This window comes from Balaenoptera musculus, chromosome Y (genome assembly GCF_009873245.2).
Source record: "Balaenoptera musculus isolate JJ_BM4_2016_0621 chromosome Y, mBalMus1.pri.v3, whole genome shotgun sequence".
NCBI lineage: Eukaryota > Metazoa > Chordata > Mammalia > Artiodactyla > Balaenopteridae > Balaenoptera > Balaenoptera musculus.
In genome coordinates this window covers 476,192-497,742 of record NC_045807.1, presented here as the reverse complement: position 1 = coordinate 497,742, position 21,551 = coordinate 476,192, and the positions used below count along the sequence as shown (strand labels likewise).

General features: G+C 36.0%; 1 protein-coding gene across 11 annotated transcripts in view; it reads right to left on the bottom strand.

The window, feature by feature from the left end:
• The window catches only part of LOC118889445 (probable ubiquitin carboxyl-terminal hydrolase FAF-X), a 145,883-nt gene that overhangs the window by 41,065 nt on the left and 83,267 nt on the right, over nucleotides 1-21,551 (bottom strand). For 10 of the 11 annotated variants that reach the window (XR_005018532.1, XM_036841185.1, XM_036841193.1 and 7 more), the window contains 5 exons: nucleotides 15,881-16,011; nucleotides 15,430-15,708; nucleotides 12,145-12,270; nucleotides 10,279-10,404; nucleotides 9,050-9,219 (listed from right to left, as the gene is read on the bottom strand). Coding sequence is in view for 10 of the 11 variants with exons in the window: in XM_036841185.1 (XP_036697080.1) it covers nucleotides 9,050-9,219; nucleotides 10,279-10,404; nucleotides 12,145-12,270; nucleotides 15,430-15,708; nucleotides 15,881-16,011 (832 nt within the window). In the remaining variant the exon portion in view is untranslated. The remainder of the gene's footprint in view (nucleotides 1-9,049; nucleotides 9,220-10,278; nucleotides 10,405-12,144; nucleotides 12,271-15,429; nucleotides 15,709-15,880; nucleotides 16,012-21,551) is intronic. The other variant, XM_036841189.1, reaches the window with a different exon arrangement.

The following is a 21,551-nucleotide window of genomic DNA, read 5'->3' as shown; positions in this document are numbered from 1 at the left end:
ATATATATGTTGTTATATAATGTTATGCAAACTTACAAAAGAGGGAATTCCTGTCACGTGCTGTAACATGGAAGAACCTGGAGAACATTATGCTAAGGAAAACAGGCCAGTCATATAAGGACAAATACTGTATGATTCCAATCATATGACTCTAAAGTAGATTTGGAGGCGGAGTCAAGACGGTGGTGTGGGAAGATGCAGAGCTAGCAACTCCCCACAACTAGGGTGCCTGCCAGCCACTGATGGGGGAACCTGACACCCAAGGAGATGGGAGGAACCCCAAAGTGAACCGGTAGGACGTAAGGGGACTGAGAGGGGAGGAGAAGTGGAGGCCAGACAGGATCGGCACCCCTGAGGCCGGGGAGATCAGGAGATCAGGGAGTATCCCCCCTCCAAAGCCCCATCCAGGCACCGTGGGTTCTGGGGGCACAGGAGGGAGGCTGGGAAGATCAGGAGAGGCAGGCGGGATAAGCCATTCTGGAGGAGTAGGAGAGGAGTGACTGTCCTGCCCACTGGGGCCAGGGGAAACTGCTGAGATCCCAGGCCAATTCCCTGCCCTCCGAGGTCCCCTCCAAGTCATGTGGGTCCTTGGGGGAGTAAAAAGGAGGCTGAGGGGAGAACAAGAGAGGCAGTCGGGAGAGGCCCTCTGGGCGGAGCGGGAGAGGAGGAGCAGGAGAGGAGGAGCAGGAGAGGAGGGTGATTGCCCCACCCACTCAAGCCCAGGAAGCCTGCTGGGCTTGCAGGTAAAGTCCCCTGCCCTCTGAGAGCAAGGGTGGGGGGCACGCCTGGGCCCCTTCTGTTCCTTGAGCCTAAGCCATACCCTGCACAGCCTTTTCCAGCCCTGTGGGTCATAAGCATCGGCTCTGCCCACTGCCCAAACCTCACCCTTGCTTAGGCCACGCCCTCCAGAGCCAAGGCCTCCCTCCCCTTTTCCTTTTCCCTCCTCCTCTTCTTTTACTATTGTGGTAATGATGTACGTTCTGGTTGTTGATTCATCTGTATTTTTACTTTTATATTCTTTCTAATATATCTGTTAGTTTCCTAGTCTAATTTTATTTTTTACTTTGTTATTGTTCTTTTTTTCCTTTTTTGGGCCACCGCACTCAGCTTGCGGGATCTTGGTTCACGAGCCAGGGGTCAGGCCAAAGCTCCTGCAGTGGGAGCTCCAAGTTTGAATGACTGGACTAACACAGAACCTGAGCCCAGGGAATATTCACTGGAGTGAGGTCTCATGAAGTTTCTCATCTCAGCACAAAGACCCAGTTCTACCCAACAGCCTACAAACTCCAGTGTTGGAAGCCTCAGGCCAAACAACCAGAAAGACAGGAACACAATCCCACTCAAGAAAAAAAAAAAGAGCAAAAAAATTTGTCACAGATAAAGAATGTAAAAACCTACAAGACCAAATAAATGAAGAGGAAACAGACACTCTACCTGAAAAAGAATTCAGAGTAATGACAGTACAGATGATCCAGGATCTCAGAAATAGAATGGAGGCATGGATTGAGAAAATACAAGAAATGTTTAACAAAGATCTAGAAGAACTAAAGAACAAAGAAACAGATGAACAACATAGTAACTGAAATGAAAAATAAACTAGAAGGAATCAATAACAGAATAAATGAGGCAGAAGAACGAGTAAGTGAGCTGGAAGACAAAATGGTGGAAATAACTGCCAAGGAGCAGAATAAAAAAGAAAGAATGAAAAGAACTGAAGACAACCTCAGAGACCCTGGGTCAACACTAGACACACCAACATTCAAATTACAGGGGTCCCAAAAGAAGAAGAGAAAAAGAAAGGGTCTGAGAAAATATCTGAAGAGATTATAGTCAAAAACTTCCTAACATGGGAAAGGAAATAGTCACCCAAGTCCAGGAAGCACAGAGAGTCCCATACAGGATATACCCTAGGAAAAACACACCAAGACCCATATTAATCAAACTAACAAAAATTAAATTGAAGGAAAAAATATTAAAAGCACCAAGGGAAAAAACAAAAAATAACATACAAAGGAATCCCCATAAGGTTATCAGTTGATTTTTCAGCAGGAACTCTGCAGGCCAAAATGGAGTGGCAGGATATACTTAAAGTGATGAAAGAGAAAAACCTACAACCAAGATTACTCTACCCAGCAAGGATCTCATTCAGATTCGATGGAGAAGTCAAAAGCTTTTCAGACAATCAAAAGCTAAGAAAATTCAGCACCACCAAACCAGCTTTACAACAAATGCTAAAGAAACTTCCCTAGATGGAAAACACAAGAAAAAGACCCACAAAAACAAACTCAAAACAATTAAGAAAAAAGTAATAGGAACATACATATTGATAATAACCTTGAATGTAAATGGATTAAATGTCCCAACCAAAAGACGCAGACTGGATGAATGGATACAAAAACAAGACCCATATACATGCTGTCTAAAAAAGACTCACTTCAGACCAAGGGACACATGCAGACTGAAAGTGAAGTGATGGAAAAAGATACTCGATGCAAATGGAAATAAAAAGAAAGTTGGAATAGCAATATTAGTGTCAGATAAAACAGACTTTAAAATAGAGACTGTTATAAGGGATAAGGAGGAACACTACATAATGATCAAAGAATCAATCCAAGAAGAAGGTATTAACAATTATAAATGTTTATGCACCCAATACAGGAGCACCTCAATACATAAGGCAAATGCTAACAACCATTAAAGGAGAAATCAACAGTAACAAAATAATAATAGGGTACTTTAACACCCCACTTTCACCAATGGACAGATCGTCCAAACAGAAAATAAATAGGGAAAACACCAGCTTTAATTGACACAGTACACCAGGTAGATTTAATTGATATTTACAGAACATTCCACCCAAAAGTGGCAGAATACACTTTCTTCTCAATTGCACATGGAACATTCTACAGGATAGATCACGTCTTGTGTCACAAATCAAGCCTCAGAAAATAGAAGAAAACTGAAATCGTATCAAGCATCTTTTCTGACCACAACGCTGTAAGACTGGAAATCAATTACAGGGAAAAAAATGTAAAAATTTCGAATACATGAAGGCTAAACAGCGCACTACTAAATAACCAAGAGATCGCTGAAGAAATCAAAAAGAAATAAAAAAATACTTAGAAACAAATGACAATGAAAACATGCTGACCCAAAACCTATGGGACACAGCAAAAGCAGTTCTAAGAGGGAAGTTTACAGCAATTCTATCTCACCTCAAGAAACAAGAAAATTCTCAAATAAACAATCTAGCCCTATGTTTAAAAGAACTAGAGAAAGAAGAACAAAGAAAACCCAAAGTCAGTAGAAGGAAAGAAATGATAAAGATCAGAGCAGAAATAAATAAAAGAGAAATGAAGAAAACCATAGCAAAGATCTGTAAAACTAAAAGCTGGATCTTTTAGTACCAGAACATAAACAAAATTGATAAACCCTTAGCCAGACTCATCAAGAAAAAAGGGCAGAGGATGCAAAACAATAAAATTAGAAATGAAAAAGGAGAAATCAAAACTGACACTACAGAAATACAAAGGATTATAAGAGACTACTACAAAAAACTATATACCAATAAAACAGACAACCAAGAAGAAACAGACAAATTCTTGGAAAGGTACAATTTTCTAAGACTGAACCAGGAAGAATTAGAAAATATAAACAGGCCTATCATAAGTAATGAAATTGAAACTGAAATAAAAAATCTTCCAACAAACAAAAGTACAGGACCAGATGGCTTCACAGGCGAATTCTATCAAACATACAGAGAAGAGCTAAAACCGATCCTTCTCAAACTCTTCCAAAAAATTGCAGAGGGAGAAACACTCCCAAATTCATTTTATGAAGCCACCATCCCCCAACACCAAAACCAGAAAAAGACAGCACCAAAAAAAGAAAATTATAGACCAATATCACTGATGAACATAGATGCAAAAATCCTCAACAAAATACTAGCAAACAGAATCCAACAGCACAAAAAAGGATCATACGCCATGATCAAGTGGGATTTATGCCAGGGATGCAAGGATTCTTCAATATACGCAAATCAATGAATGTGGAACACAACATTAACAAATTAAGTAATTAAAAACCATATGATCATCTTAATAGATGCAGAAAAAACTTTTGACAAAATTCAACACCCATTTATGATAAAAACTCTCCAGAAAATGGGCACAGAAGGAACCTACCTCAACAAAATAAAGGCCATATATGATAAACCCACAGCAAGCATCATACTCAATGATGAAAAACTGAAAGCATTTCCACTAAGATCTGGAACAAGACAAGGATGTCCACTTTCACCACTCTTATTCAACATAGTTTTGGAAGTCCTAGACACAGCCATCAGAGAAGAAAAAGAAATAAAAGGAATACAAGTTGGAAAAGAAGAAGTAGAGCTGCCACTGTTTACCAATGACATGATACTATACATAGAAAATCCTAAAGATGCCACCAGAAAACTATTAGAACTAATCAATGAATTTGGTAAGGTTGCAGGATACAAAATTAATGCACAGAAATTGCTGGCATTCCTAAACACCAGTAACAAAAAGTCAGAAAGAGAAATTAAGGAAACACTCCCATTCACGATTGCAACAAAAAGAATAAAATACCTAGGAATAAACCTGCCTAAGGAGGTGAAAGACGTCTACTCAGAAAACTATAAAACACTGATGAAAGAAATCAAAGATGACATAAACAGATGGAGAAATATACCATGTTCTTGGGTTGGAAGAATCAATATTGTGAAAATGACTATACTATCCAAAGCTATATACAGAGTCAATGCAATCCCTATCAAACTACCAATGGCATTCTTCACAGAATTAGACCAAAAAATTTTACCATTTGTATGTAAAGACTAAAGACCCTGAAGAGCCAAAGTAATCTTGAGAAAGAGAAACAGAGTTGGAGGAATCAGGCTCCCTGACTTCAAACTATACCACAAAGCTACAGTAATCAAGACAGTATGGTACTGGCAGAAAAACAAAAATACAGATCAATGGTACAGGATAGAAAGCCCAGAGGTAAACCCACGCACATATGAGCACCAAATTTACGACAAAGGAGGCAAGAACATACAATGGAGAAAAGACAGCCTCTTCATAAGTGGTGCTGAGAGGCTTCCCTGGGGGCGCAGTGGTTAAGAATCTGCCTGCCAATGCAGGGGACACGGGTTTGAGCCCTGGTCTGGGAAGATCCCACATGCCGCGGAGCAACTAAGCCCGTGCTCCACAACTACTGAGCCTGTGCTCTAGAGCCTGCGAGCCACAACTACTGAAGCCCGTGTGCCTAGAGCCCATGCTCTGCAGTAAGAGAAGCCACCGCAATGAGAAGCCCGCACACTGCAACGAAGAGTAGCCCCCACTCGCCGCAACCAGAGAAAAGCCTGTGCGCAGCAATGAAGACCCATCAAAGACCCAATGCAGCCAAAACTAAATAATAATAGTAATAAAAAAACTTAAAAAAATAAACAATCACAGGGCTTCTATAATGCTATTTAAAAGAAAAAAAGGAAGTGGTGTGGGGAAAACTGGACAGCTACGTGTAAAAGAATGAAATCAGAACACTCCCTAATACCATACACAAAAATAAACTCCAAATGGATTAGACTTAAATGTAAGACCAGAGACTATAAAACTCTTAGAGGAAAACATAGGAAAAACTCTCTTTGCCATAAACCACAGCAAGATCTTTTTTGCCCCAACTCCTAGAGTAATGGAAATAAAAATAAAACTAAACAAATGGAACTTAATTAAACTTAAAACTTTTGCACATTAAAGGAAACCATAAACAAGACAAAAAGACAACCCTCAGAATGGGGAATATATTTGTAAAGGAAACAAAAGACAAAGGATTAATCTCCAAAATATACAAACAGCTCATGGAGCTCAATATCAAAAAAACCAAACAATCCAGTTAAAAAATGGGCAGAAGACCTAAATGGACATTTCACCAAGGAAGACACAGAGATGGCCAAGAGGCACATGAAAAGATACCCAACATCGCCAATTATTAGAGAAAACGCAAATCAAAACTACAATGAGGTATCACCTCAGGCCAGTCAGGATGGCCTTCATCAAAAAATCTAGAAACAATAAATGCTGGAAAGGGTGTGGTGAAAAGCGAACCCTCCTGCACTGTTGCTGGGAACGTAAACTGATACAACCACTACGGCAAAAAGTATGGAGGTTCTTTAAAAAACTAAAAATAGAACTACCATATGACCCAGCAATCCCACAACTCGTCACATACTCTGATTAAACCGTAATTCAAAAAGAGACATGTACCACAATGTTCATTGCAGCACTATTTACAATAGCCATGACATGGTAGCAACCTAAACACCCACCGACAGATGAATGGATAAAGAAGATGTGGCACATATATACAATGGAATATTACTCAGCCATAAAAAGAAATGAAATTGAGTTATTTGTAGTGAGGTGGATGGACCTAGAATCTGTCACACAGAATGAAGTCAGAAAGAGAAAAACAAATACTGTATGCTAATGCACATATATGGAATGTAAAAAGAAAAAAGAAAAAAAAGGTACTGATGAACCTAGCTGCAGGGCAGGAATAAAGAGGTAGACATAGAGGTGGACTTGAGGACACGAGGTGGGAGGGGGAAGATGGGACAAAGTGAGAGTAGCATAGACATATATACACTACTAAATGTAAAACAGTTCGCTGGTGGGAAGCAGCAGCGTAGCACAGGGAAATCGGATTGGTGCTTTGCGATGACTTAGAGGGGTGGGATAGGGAGGATGGGAGGGAGGCTCAAGAGGGAGGGGATATGGGGACATATGTATGCATATAGCTGATTCGCTTTGTTGTGCAGCAGAAACTAACACAGTATTGTGAAGCAATTATACTCCAATAAAGATCTATTAAAAAAAAATAAAGTAGATTTGACTATCTAAAGTAGTCAACATCATAGAAACATAAAATAGAAAGGCATTTCCCAAGAGGGAGGGTTTAGGGGGAGCAGTGGTGGTAAGGTAGGTTGGAGAATTAGTGTGTAGTGGGAACAGAGTTTCAGTTCTGAAAGATGAAAAAGAGCTCTATTGCAGAACCATGTAAATATCTTTAACATTAACTGTAGACTTTCAAATGGTAAATATGATGTCACAAATTTTTACAATAAAATAAATTAAAAATTCTCAGTAAAATATTGACAACTAAATACAGAAATATATACACCATGACCAAGTGAGATTTATTCCAAGAATGGAAGAGTGGTTCATTATATGAATCAGTAATGTTAATACAACACATAAATATAAAAAAGGGGAAAACCACAACTATCTCAAATGATTCAGAAAAAACACCCAAATTTCAACTTTTTCATGATAAAAAATACTTAATAAGCTAAGAATAAAAAGGAACTGTCTCAGGAGAGTAAAGGCATAAATGAAAAACTTAGCAGCTAACATCACATTCGATGAAAAGACTGAAAGCTTTCTCTCTGTACCACGAACGAGAAAAGGATGCTTGCTGTCACTATCTCTATTCAACATAATAGAGCAAGTAAGCAAAGGCAAATGATACACATCCAAATTGCCAAGGTAGAAGTAAAACTACCTCTTTTTACAAATGACAGGCTCTGATATTGAGAACACCCTAAAGAATCCGTTCAGAAGCTTAATCCAGCACAATTGTAAAATATAAAATCAAGTGTATTTCTAGGTACTAGCAACGAACAACTCAAAAAGAAAATTAAGAAAACAATTCCACCTACAATAGCAGCAAAAAGAATAAAATACTTTGTAATAAATAAAACCAAGAAGGTGCAATAGTGTCAAAAGAAATGAAAGAAGATCTAAATATAGAAAGATAACCTGCATCACATATTGAAACTTAACATTGTTAACATGTTAATACCACTCAGAGCAATCTATAGATTTAATGTAATTTCTTTCAAAATTCTGTTTATCACAGAAATGGAGAAACCTATTTTAAAATTCAAAGAAAAATGGACTTACTTAAATGTCTAACTGGAGACTTCTCCACAGAGGATATACCATAAGCACATGAAGAGATGCTTAACATCACTAACCATAAAGGAAAATGAAAATCAAAACTACTATGAGATCCACCACACACCCATTAGGGTGGCTATTATTTAAAAAGTCAGAAAGTAGCAGGTATGGAAAGAGGACGTGGAGAAACTGAAATCTTTGTACACTGCTTGTGGTTGTATAAAATGGTGAAGCCACTGTGTAATTCAGTTTGGTGGACCCTGAGGAAGTTAAACACAGGATTTCTACATGACCTAACAGATCCACTCCAAATTACATGCTAAAAAAACTGAGAATGGGAACTCAAACACGTATCTGTGTTTACAACAATGGTCAGGGCAGTACTACTCACAATAGCCCAAAGTAGAAACAATCAAGTGTCCACCAACAGAAGAATGCATAAGCAAAAATATAATACATACATAAAGTGAAATATTATAAAGCATTAAAAGTGAAGGAAATCCTTCAACATGCTACATGTATGAACCTTGAGATTTTGCTAAATGAAACACAAAAAGACTAATATTGTGTAATTCCACTTATATGAGGTACTGACAATAGGCAAATTCACAGAGACAGGACACATATTAGAGGTAAACAGTGGCACAGAGGTTTGGAAATGGGAGTGAGTTACTACTTAAATAATGTATATGGGATGATGAAAAATTTAGGAAATAGTGGTGATGACTGCCCAACAGTGTAAATGTTTTTAATGTCCCTGAACTGTTCACTTAAAAGTCATTAAAATATCTAATTTTTTGTTACACATAACTATACATTTACCACAATTAAAAAACTGTAAACGAAATTAAAAAAACAACAGGGGCATTTTCCAGAGATGAAAACATATTTAGGTTAAGTGAAATATATTAAATACATGTTTCCTAAATATCAAAGTGCTAATGTAGACAAGAAAAAGGCTGCCTTATTTGACTTTTGAGATAAATTTTGATCAAAATTAATTCATGTCTGCCTAAAAGAATAAGGTCAGACTTCTCTCAAAACAACAACAACAAAAAATCACTTACTTGCTGGGACAGTGCAACAGTAAGTCAATGATAAATGTCTGCCAGGCTTTTTCTTTACTAAGTGCATCCAGGGCTGTTGGAATTAGAGCAAAACATAATGTCATCACTTCCAATGCTTCACAGCAAACCTGTTCATCTTCCACGTCTGGCACACTGCTTGTATTGGTGGTCTGTAAAATTATGATGAGGAGTAAATTACTGGTGATACAGTTAGGACAAATTCACAAACCTTCAAGTTAGTATTTAAAACTTATGTATACTCACTAAAGACCATTTGTCTTCAGTCTCTTCACCTGTAGCTTCTGAGACCCTTTGGAATATATCCCAAAGGGGATTAAAGGAGTATGCTCAGTAAAAGCTAAGAATCACTTCCTTCTTCTTCTGGGTGTTAAGTGGTGTACTTCTGCATTAACCATGATTCCTTTCTAAAGAATAACTCTGGCACTGTACTTGGTTCTTTGATTAGTTTTCTTGTACAGCTTATCTAAAATGCCATTTTATTTAAAAAGCTAAAATGCCATTTTATTAAAAAAGCAACTAGCTTACACAAATGTTGAGGAAGGTATAGAAGGCTTTTCCAACCTAAAATATATTCAAATTGGTAGCTAATAATTTATAATCTGCCTCCACTTATCAAAAAAAATAAAATCAGTATAATACATGTCTAGAACAGAATAGTCACTCAAATATTCCAAAAAGGGAAGCTCTATAATTCCATTATCCACTCTCCTCTCTTAAATATACAGAAATGACTATCAAAGACAAGTAAACAGAATAGAAAATCAAAGAGCTAAATAAAGTCTCATTTCTGCAAATAATTTGCTTAATCAAATGAGAAACAGGGATAATACCTAAATGGTGAAAACCGTTGCTGCCTTTGAGTGCTATAAAAGAAACAAGTAAAGTACTTGGACGTCATAGTTCCAAAAACTTGAAGAAAGAAGAATAAAGAAAACTGGAAAAGCAAATTCTTTATGGCGTAAGTATATTCAACTCAATGAGAGATTAAAAAAAAAAGTTTTAGAAAAAAGCTGCCTTACAGTGAGATTTTGAAGTAGTTTATTTTCAAAATAAAATTGTATACATTCTCATCCTAACTACAGAAGTTTATTTTAAACCATTAGATATACAGTGATTGGTCTTTAAAGATGGCAGACAAGATGAAAAATTTAGTCATATGCATAATTAACATGTACACAAAAGGAATGCATTCCTGTAATAACTCTTACCATTTCATAAATTTTAGTGATTTCTTCATTTGGGCTAAATACTAGCTCTAATGTCCCACATCCTGATGCCCAGACGATTTTTTGTATAGCTCTAATTTCACAAATATCAGGCATATATCTTGAAGCCTGAAAGAAAATGGGTAATTAAAGTGCTGACAGAGTATTAGAGTCAAATAATCAGAAAACAAAACGTTTTTTACTGTGAAAGTAGCAGAATAAATGGCTATAAATAAAGTGACTATGACAGTCTATGCTATATTTAAGATGCGAAGCAGCCTTGGTCCTGCAGATGCAAACTATTATATATAGGATGGATAAACAACAATCACAGGGAATTATATTCAATATTCTGTGATAAACCGTAATGGAAAAGAATGAAAAAGAATATGTATATATATATGTACAACAATCACTTTGCTGTACAGAAGGAATTAACATACTGTAAACCAACTATACCTCAATAAAATTAAAAAATAAATAAAAGAAAAACAAAGTAGCCTTGGTCCCATGTGTTCTGGATGTTAACATTAAGTCATAAAACATATACAGACAGGGCTTCCCTGGTGGCGCAGTGGTTAAGACTCTGCCTGCCAATGCAGGGGACACGGGTTTGAGCCATGGTCCAGGAAGATCCCACATGCCGCAGAGCAACTAAGCTCTCATGCTACAACTACTGAGCCTGCGCTCCAGAGCCCGCGTGCTACGACTATTGAGCCCACATGCCACTACTGAAGTCCGCGTGCCTAGAGCCTGTGCTCTACAACAAGAGAAGCCACCACAATGAGAAGCCCGGGCATCGTAACGAAGAGTAACCCCCACTCACTGCAACTAGAGAAAGCCCGCGTGCAGCAACAAAGACCCAATGCAGCCAAAAGTAAATTAATTAAAATAAACTAAAAAAAAAAAAACCATATACAGACGAAGCAAAATCATGCTTATCAGCTATAGCCACAATGTAGGCTTCAGGTTAAGATCTCATCTGGCTTGAACATTTTTCATAAGAATTTTACAAACACAGAAACCAAATTACCCAGCCATTCCACTCCTATGTGTCTACCCAGAAATAAGAAAACATGTGCCAAAGAGGCACTTGTGACCTACTGGTGATTTTCAAAATGGCTCTATTCCAAATAGTAAAAAAACTAGGAATAACACAAGTGTTCATTAACAGAACATACAGGATGACCATAAAGTGTAATATTACTCAAAATGGATAAAGTACTGACATATAATATAGCATCGATAAATTTCAAAATCATGCGGACTGAAATAATCCAGACACAAAGGAGTATATGATTTTTTTTTTAACTGGACAGAATTTTTATTGGCATTGCCTTGACTCTATAGATAATTTGGTAACTTACATTTTTACCATATTGTCTTCTACAACACTACAGAAGACTCCATGTATTTGTCTTTAATTTTGTTTATAATATGATTTTATTTATGTAAAATTTAAGAAAATGATTACTACTCTAAGTGACAAAAGCAGAGCAGTAAATGCCTGCAGTCAGGAAGAGAAAACTTTTGGGGCTGACAGAAATATTCTGTTTCTTGACTGTATCATTAATTTAAACATTATGTCAAAACTCAGTATGTTTTATTTTGATCTAGTTTATCCAATATACATTACAGCTCAAAAGGCCTGTTTAAAAGTTTTTAAAAAGTACTTTCTAAAGTACTGATATTAATATGTAATAGTAAATACAATTTCAGTAAATTTTAGTTAAAATAAGAGAATCTAAACTGATACTCTCAGAATATTCAACCTCAGACTATGATATTCATGAGTAAGTAGAGACTGTGTCAAGAGTAATAAAAAATAAGCCAACCAAGATCCCAGAACTTTCGAAGTTTGATACTAACCTCATCAGATATTTGTTGAGCAAGACGTATTGATACATTTCTAAGCATGCACTCAGATGATGGGTTAGGAATGCTCTGAAGGGCATTTTGTAGCACCAATGCTTGATCATGAGTAATATGGTTAATCTGAAAAAAGTTAACCTTTTTACTTGGAGTAAAAAACTTGTACATGACTAAATTTCAAAAATTTGTACATAGCAAAAACCCAAACATATGCTCCTCATCCACCATCACTCTCTGAGGATGTCATCCTTCTACTTATCTACTGTAGAATATATGGTGCTCAGCATAAAAAAGCATTTCAGATTGCCAACCTGTAGACTGCCTCTGTTAGTTCCCTTTTAAAAAGTGACAATACTCGTCTGCAAACTCCAATTTCACATGAATTCAGTTGTTTCTACAATTATGTTCACTTTCACTTGCATGACATAATGACACAGCTCTGAACAAATATTTTATAGGTCTCTAGTAAAATCCTTTTCCCAGGCCTCGTACTCAGCAAATGACCATGCTTGCTGTGATATGACTGAGAAAACTGGGGGCCCCAGATAAACAGACTTTCAATTTCTTACCATCTAATCTCTAAAATTATTTCTCTCACTTCCTTCCCTTTCAGTCTTTAAAATGTTTTTTATATTTTGTTCATAAGTACTTTGTTAACTGTGCTCTTAACACATATCACCAAAAATGTGCTAAAGTCTCCCCCATCCTCTGTATATACCTTTCTTTTATAGTCAAGTTTTGCTAAGAAAATCTTTTCAAAAATAGATGTTTTAAAAATTCAAGAGTTTGCAGAGGTGTTCCTACAGTCTCTAAGTGGACAATGAAGACTGACTAGGTACAAGGCCTCCAGCTCTTCTCTCAACTTCAAATGGGACAAGTTTAACTTTTTGTTTAATTTTTTGTTATTTATTATTATGTACATACTAATTATTTAAATCCTTCCATAAGTATTTGAAGGTCTACTTGCCAGGTGCTACTACATGAGATTTTGAATAAAAAGTGAATGTAGCACAGGTGGTTTAAGTACAGTTTCATAATAAGTACAGTTGCATCTTCACTGAGTTAAACTCTCAGGTCCTTTTTACTATTTGGGCCAAGTTATTTCATCTCTTTAGATCTTAAATTTTCACTTAAAAAATAGGAAGAAATAAAAGTGACTGACCAAATATATTTATATTAATGATTAAATAAGATAAAGTATAATAATTAACATAAAGGAACTCAATATATTTACATGATTACTAATTTCCAATGAACTAGCCTGAACACATATAGGAATCATGTACGCTTTTGTTAACATTTCACCTTAAGCAACATATGGTATATAATAGATGCATGACAGATTATCTGTGGAAAGAATAAAACATGTTTTCAAACTGTTAACTCAATTTTACTAATTATTCAGGGTTTATTTTTTAAATCAAAGGTTTACGGCACTTTTACACTGAAATTGTTCTTGTTAAGATCACCATTGATATGTTAATTTCCAATTCAACTCAATAAACTGGGATGAGGATTAAGTATGCTCTACAAGGTAAAAATGACTTTCCTTTCACTTACTGTATTGGCAGAACTAAACATTTTCTATTAAAAAAAAAACAAGGTCTCAAACTTCATGGAAAAGGAATTAAGTTAAAGAAATAATAATAAAAGTATAAATGTGGAAAAGATAACGTTTTACTTAAGAGTATACATAAGTTCTTAAATCCATGAGGAAAAACACCCAGAATTAACTTTCTTCACTAGTTACTGTGTTTATCAACTTGTAACCCTCTTCTAAATATTATATGTGGCTCTATAATAAACGTATTTTAAATGCTAATTTTTCACTTAACTCCTTACTAGAATGTGGGCAACTTGCAATTAGACCCTATTATGTACCTTTGTATCCTTATACATTTTCTAAATAGTAATTCTTAGGGAAAAGAACAAGAAGATATATAAAATTGTTTTGTTACTTCATTAAGCCACTATGGAAAGGATCATGACCAGAAAATATCTGTTTTTATGTAAATATGCATAGAAACCACAATATAAAGCAATCAAACTTACAGTGAGGACAGAGCACTATAAATTTCTTCTCTAAAAGTGCTTGTACAAATTTTAACTTTTTAAATGAAATTTTCAAAATTATATAAAAACAGAATATAAATAACCTTCAAGTACCCATTATCTAGCTGCAATAATTGTAAACAAAAGGCCAAACTTGTTTCACTGAATCCCCAACTCACTAACTCTGCCCACATCACCCCAGAATTATTCTGGAGAATATCCCAGACATTCTATTTTATTAGAAATGACTTACCATAACTCTTATTTTTTAAAATTTGTTTTTTAATTTATTATTTATTATTATTCTTTTCGGCAGCCCCAGTGGCTTGCAGAATCTTAGTTCGCTGACCAGGGACTGAACCTGCATCCTGGCAGTGAAAGTGCTGAGTCCTGACCACTACACCACCAGGGAATTCCTAATGACTCTTCTTTTGAATAAAATCCACAATACTACTCTTCCACCTCAGATAATTAATAACTTTAACATCAAATATCTAGTAATTATTATTTAAATTTCCTTGATTAAGAACTAACCCATTCCTGATGAAAAAAAAAAATCTGTATCCCTAAGCTATTTCATCTTCAGCAATTTAATAAAACCATCACTTGTAATGTAAATAACCTCAATTTCAGTGAGAATTGGAAGCCACATTCAACCTTTGCATCAAATGTCAGCATATCTTGAGAGCATGCGGTGACTGTGCTTTAAGGATGCTACCAGCATAAACAGAATCTTTGTCAGTCACAGTAGTTACATTGGTCGGTGGGATGAGAGGTGGGCGACATGCCAAATACATTTTTTCTTTTATAACCAACTGTCTTTATATAACTTCCAGGTATGAGGCAACAAAAGATTCATGTGAAGTTTTTATGAGACTTACAACAAATGAAAAGTCAAAAAAAAGGGGGTGGGGGGGCCGTACTTAAGGTGAATGAAGTATCCTCTGAGGTTAGTGTAATCAGTATATCACATTTACATTTGGGGACTTCCCTGGCAGTCCAGTGGTTAAGACTCTGTGTTTGCACTGCAGGGGTCAGGGGTCCCAGGTTCAAACCCTGGTCAGGGAACTAAGATCCTACATGCAGCAGAGCGGAGCCAAAAAAAAAATTTTTTTTAGTATTTCAACGCAAATATAACTAAGTAGAGTGAATTGAACTTGCATTCTCTCACTGAAGGGTCTAACTTTAAAAATTAAATATTAACCACAAAACATTTTAAAAATGTATTACCGGTGTTATGGGATCTGCACCACCTACAACTGGTTGACAAGCCTCTGCTACAGCTCGAACATGGCCATAGCCTATAGCAGTTAACAAGAGTTTGGCTATTTTAAGACCACTGAAGTAAGCACCCCTTCGTGTCTCCATATCTGTATTAGGCAGGAAGTTATTTCTTGTCAGCATACTCAGCACAAGGGGTAAGCCACCACTTTTCAAGAAGTGAAGTTGAAAGTCAGAGGAATCATGTGCCAAAAGTGCACCAGCCGGCATTAACAAGGCATAAACTACCTGCAAAAAAGAAGGGCGGGGGGACAGAAACTGTATTAAAGATGTTAAAAATAATTTTGTAACTTCTATTTCCCTTATTATTGCTAAGAAATTCTTAACTATTTCAAAAGATTATACATGATCATATCACCACATCATAAAAAATTCTACTTTTGAAAAGGAAAATACCAACCTCTGTTAGGTACAGCACTCGGGAGGCAGAAGGACCAAAGAAAAGGGAATCAAGAGATGGTCCAAGGTTATTTTCTCCAAGTTTTGCCTGGTCCAAACAAACAGCTCTTAATTTTTCTATTGTTGTGCTATCTGCAAAGAATATAGACACAGACTAAAGTAAAATATTAATTGTTATTATTTCACATATATACTGAAGAGTATTAAACATGAAACATCATCTATAAATTCAATTAAGCTGAGCTATAAGTTCACATGTTACAAGACATAACCAGACCTGGACTGGTTAATGATCAATCAGGGCTCTTTAATCATCAACCCAATATATGAAGGGAACAGTTTCCTATCCAGAGACCTCAAATAAACAGGTTCTCCTTCATCCACTGGAGACAGAAAAAAACAAACAAACCACAACACTGAAAAGGAATTAGTTCTTCTTGAAACACAAACACAAGCTCCTCCCATCAAGTTCTCAATTATTGGTCTCATATGACATTACACATAAACTGTTTGAGCTTTACTGAAAATTTTGAGTTTCAAAAGAAGGTACACTTTAAAAAGAAAATTGCAAAAGTAACAATTATTTCCTAATGTATACTTAAAATAAGAAAAGCTATTTATTTTGTTTTGTCACATCATAAAGATGTGAAGCTTAGAAAAAAAAACCCACACAGTGAAGATTACACTAAAAAGATAGTTCCTTCTTAGAAGAAAACTTAGCAGCAAATCTGCATGACCTTAGATTAGGCAATCATCTCTTATATATGATGCCAAAAGAACAAGTGTTCAGAAGAAAAAGAGATAAACTGGACTATAACAAAGGACATTATTTACAGAGTGAAAAGAGAACACACAGAATATATTTAAGTTATGTGATGTGATAAAGGTCTTGTATCTGAATATATCAAGAACATTTACAAAACAATCATAAAGACAAAAAACCCAAATGAAAAATAAGCAAAGGATGTGAACAGACATTTCTCCGAAGATAGTCAAATTGGTAGTAAGCACATCATCAGTCACCAAGGAAATGCAACTCAAAATCATGTTAAGATACGACTTCATGTGTTCGTGAAAATGTGGAGAAAATGGAACCCTTATACCTTACTGTGGGAATAGAAAATGTACCATATATTTTAACATGAAAAGAAAACAAAAACAAAAGCGAGGCAAATGACTGAGTGATTTTTGGGGGGGACCCATGATGAGCTGATAGATATTAATGATGCTGCTCAGTATTTGTTCAGGATAAGGCAATGTCAAGTTTGCAGTGATTAAAGAACTGAAGGAATCAATAGCAGAATAACTGAGGCAGAAGAACGGATAAGTGAGCTGGAAGACAGAATGGTAGAATTCACTGCTGCAAAACAGAATTTTAAAAAAAAGAATGAAAAGAAATGAACACAGCCTAAGAGACCTCTGGGACAACATTAAATGCAACAACATTCACATCATAGGGTCCCAGAATGAGAAGAGAGAGAAAGGACCCGAGAAAATAGGTGAAGAGATTATAGTTGAAAACTTCCCTAACACGGGAAAGGAAAGAGCCACCCAAGTCCAGGAAGCGCAGAGAGTCCCAGACAGGATAAACCCAAGGGGAAACATGCCGAGACACACAGTAATCAAACTGGCAAAAATTAAAGACAAAGAAAAATTACTGAAAGCAGCAAGGGAAAAACGACAAATAGCATACAAGGGAACTCCCATAAGGTTAACAGCTGATTTCTCAGCAGAAACTCTACAAGCCAGAAGGCAGTGCCATGATATACTTAAAGTGATGAAAGGGAAGAACCTACAACCAAGATTACTCTACCCGGCAAGGATCTCATTCAGATTCGATGGAGAAATCAAAAGCTTTGCAGATGAGCAAAACCTAAGAGAATTCAGCACCACCAAACCAGCTCTACAACAAATGCTAAAGGAACTTCTGTAAGTGGGAAACACAAGAGAAGAAAAGGACTTACAAAAACAAACCCAAAACAATTAAGAAAATGGTCACAGGAACATACATATTGATAATTACCTTAAACGTGAATGGATTAAATGCTCCAACCAAAAGACACAGGCTTGCTGAATGGATACAAAAACAAGACCCATATATATACTGTCTACAAAAGACGCACTTCAGACCTGGGGACACATACAGACTGAAACTGAGGGGATGGAAAAAGATATTCCATGTAAATGGAAATCAAAAGAAAGCTGGAGTAGCTATACTCGTATCAGATAAAATAGACTTTAAAATAAAGAATGTTGCAAGAGACAAGGAAGGACGGTACATAATGATCAAGGGATCAATCCAAGAAGAAGATACAATTATAAATATATAGGCACCCAACATAGGAGCACCTCAATAACATAAGGCAACTGCTAACAGCTATAAAAGAGGAAATTGACAATAACACAATAATAGTGGGGGACTTCAACACCTCACTTACACCAATGGACATAAATTTAAGAAAAACTGAAATCATATCAAGCATCTTTTCTAACCACAACCCTATGAGATTAGATATCAATTACAGGGAAAAAAATGTAAAAACACAAACACATGGAAGCTAAACAATACGTTACTAAATAACCAAGAGATCACTGAAGAAATCAAAGAGGAAATTAAAAAATACCTAACGACAAATGACAATGAAAACACCATGATCCAAAACCTATGGGATGCGGCAAAAGCAGTTCTAAGAGGGAAGTTTATAGCTATACAAGCCTACCTCAAGAAACAGGAAAATCTCCAATAAACAATCTAACCTAACAGCTAAATGAACTGGAGAAAGAAGAACAAACAAAACCCAAAGTTAGTAGAAGGAAAGAAATCATAAAGATCAGAGCAGAAATAAATGAAATAGAAACAAAGAAAACAATAGAAAAGATCAATAAAACTAAAAGCTGGTTCTTTGAGAAGATAAACAAAATTGATAAACGATTAGCCAGACTCATCAGCAAAAAGATAGGACTTCATCACTGATGAATACAGATGCAAAAACCCTCAACAAACTACTAGCAAACAGAATCCAACAACACATTAAAAGGATCATACACCATGATCAAGTGGGGTTTATCCCAGGGATGCAAGGATTCTTCAATATACACATATCAATCAATGTGATACACCATAGTCACAAACTGAAGAATTAAAACCATATGATCATCTCAATAGATGCAGAAAAAACTTTTGACAAAATAGAACACCCATTTATGATAAAAACTCTCCCGAAAGTGTGCACAGGGGGAACCTATCTCAACATAATAAAGGCCATATATGACAAACCCGCAGCAAATATCATTCTCAATGGTGAAAAACTGAAAACATCTCCTCTATGATCAGGAACACGACAAAGATGTCCACTCTCACCACTATTATTCAACATAGTTTTGGAAGTCCTAGCCACAACAATCAGAGAAGATAAAGAAATAAAAGGAATACAAATTGGAAAAGAAGAAGTAAAACTGTCACTGTTTGCAGATGACCTAATACTACACATAGAGAATCCTAAAGATGCTACCAGAAAACTACTAGAGCTAATCAATGAATTTGGTAAAGTTTCAGGATACAGAATTAATGTACAGGAATCTCTTGCATTCCTATACACTAATGATGAAAAATCTGAAAGAGAAATTTAAAAACACTCCCATTAACCACTGCAACAAAAAGAATAAAATACCTAGGAATAAACCTACCCTAAGGAGGTAAAAGACCTGTATGCAGAAAACTATAAGACAATTATGAAAGAAATCAAAGATAACACAAACAGATGGAGAGATATACCATGTTCTTGGATTGTCAGAATCAATATTGTGAAAATGACTATACTACCCAAAGCAATCTACAGATTCAATGCAATCCCTATCAAATTACCAATGGCATTTTTTACAGAACTAAAAAAAAATTTTTTTAATTTGTATGGAGACGTAAAAGATTCTGAATAGCCAAAGCAATCTTCAGGGAAAATAAACAGAGCTGGAGGAGTCAGACTCCCTGACTTCAGACTATACCACAAAGTTACAGTAATCAAGACAATATGGTACTGGCACAAAAACAGAAACACAGATCAATGGAACAGGATAGAAAGCCCAGAGATAAACCCACACACCTCTGGTCAACTAATCTATGACAAAGAAGGCAAGGATATACAATGGAAAAAAGACAGCCTCTTCAATAAGTGGTGCTGGGAAAACTGGACAGCTACATGTAAAAGAATGAATAGAACACTCCCTAACACCATACACAAAAATAAACTCAAAATGGATTAGAGACCTAAATGTAAGACCAGACACTATAAAACTCTTAGAGGAAAACATAGGAAGAACACTCTTTGACATAAATCACAGCAAGATCTTTTTTGATTCACCTCCTAGAGAAATGGAAATAAAACCAAAAATAAACAAATGGAACTTAATGAAATGTCAAAGCTTTTGCACAGCAAAGGAAACCATAAACAAGACGAAAAGACAACCCTCAGAATGGGAGAAAATACTTGCAAATGAATCAATGGACAAAGGATTCATCTCCAAAATATGTAAACAGCTCATGCAGCTCAATATTAAAAAAAAAACAACCTGATCAAAAAATGGGAGGAAGATCTAAATAGACATTTCTCCAAAGAAGACATACAGATGGCCAAGAAGTACATGAAAAGATGCTCAACATCACTAATCATTAGAGAAATGCAAATCAAAACTACAATGAGGTATCACCTCACACCAGTTAGAATGGGCATCATCAGAAAATCTACAAACAACAAATCCTGGAGAGGGTGTGGAGAAAAGGGAACCCTCTTGCACTGTTGGTGGGAATGTAAATTGGTACAGCCCCTATGGAGAACAGTATGGAGGTTCCTTAAAAAACTAAAAATAGAATTACCATATGATCCAGCAATCCCACTACTGGGTGTATACCCAGAGAAAACCATAATTCAAAAAGACACATGCACCCCAGTGTTCATTGCAGCACTATTTACAATAGCCAGGTCATGGAAGCAACCTAAATGCCCATCAACAGACGAATGGATAAAGATGTTGTGGTACATATATACAATGGAATATTACTCAGCCATAAAAAGGAATGAAATTGAGTCATCTGTTGAGAAGTGGATGGATCTAGAGACTGTTATACAGAGTGAAGTTAAGTCAGAAAGAGAAAAACAAATATCGTATATTAATGCATGTATGTGGAACCTAGAAAAATGGTACAGATGAGCTGGTTTGCAGGGCAGAAATAGAGACACAGATGTAAAGAAGAAACATATGGACACCAAGGCGGGAAAGCAGCAGGGCGTGGTGGTGGTGTGATGAATTGGAAGACTGGGATTGACATGGATACACTGATGTGTATAAACTGGATGACTAATAAGAACCTGCTGTATAAAAAAGTAAATAAAATAAAATTCAAAAAAAAAAAGACGAAAAGCAAGGCAAATGACTGAGTGATTTTTTGGGGGGCCCATGATGAGGTGATAAATATTAATGATGCTGCTCAGTATTTGTTCAGAATAAGGCAATGTCAAGTTTGCAGTGATTAAAGAACTGGCCTCTAATTAGACAGTCTGCATTAAACAATTACGAATGAAAATATTCTCAAATAAGCTGAGAAAACACTAATTTAATACAAGCAGTAAAATCTGATAAAATTATCATGGTAATGGTGTATGTGGAAGAGAAAAAGT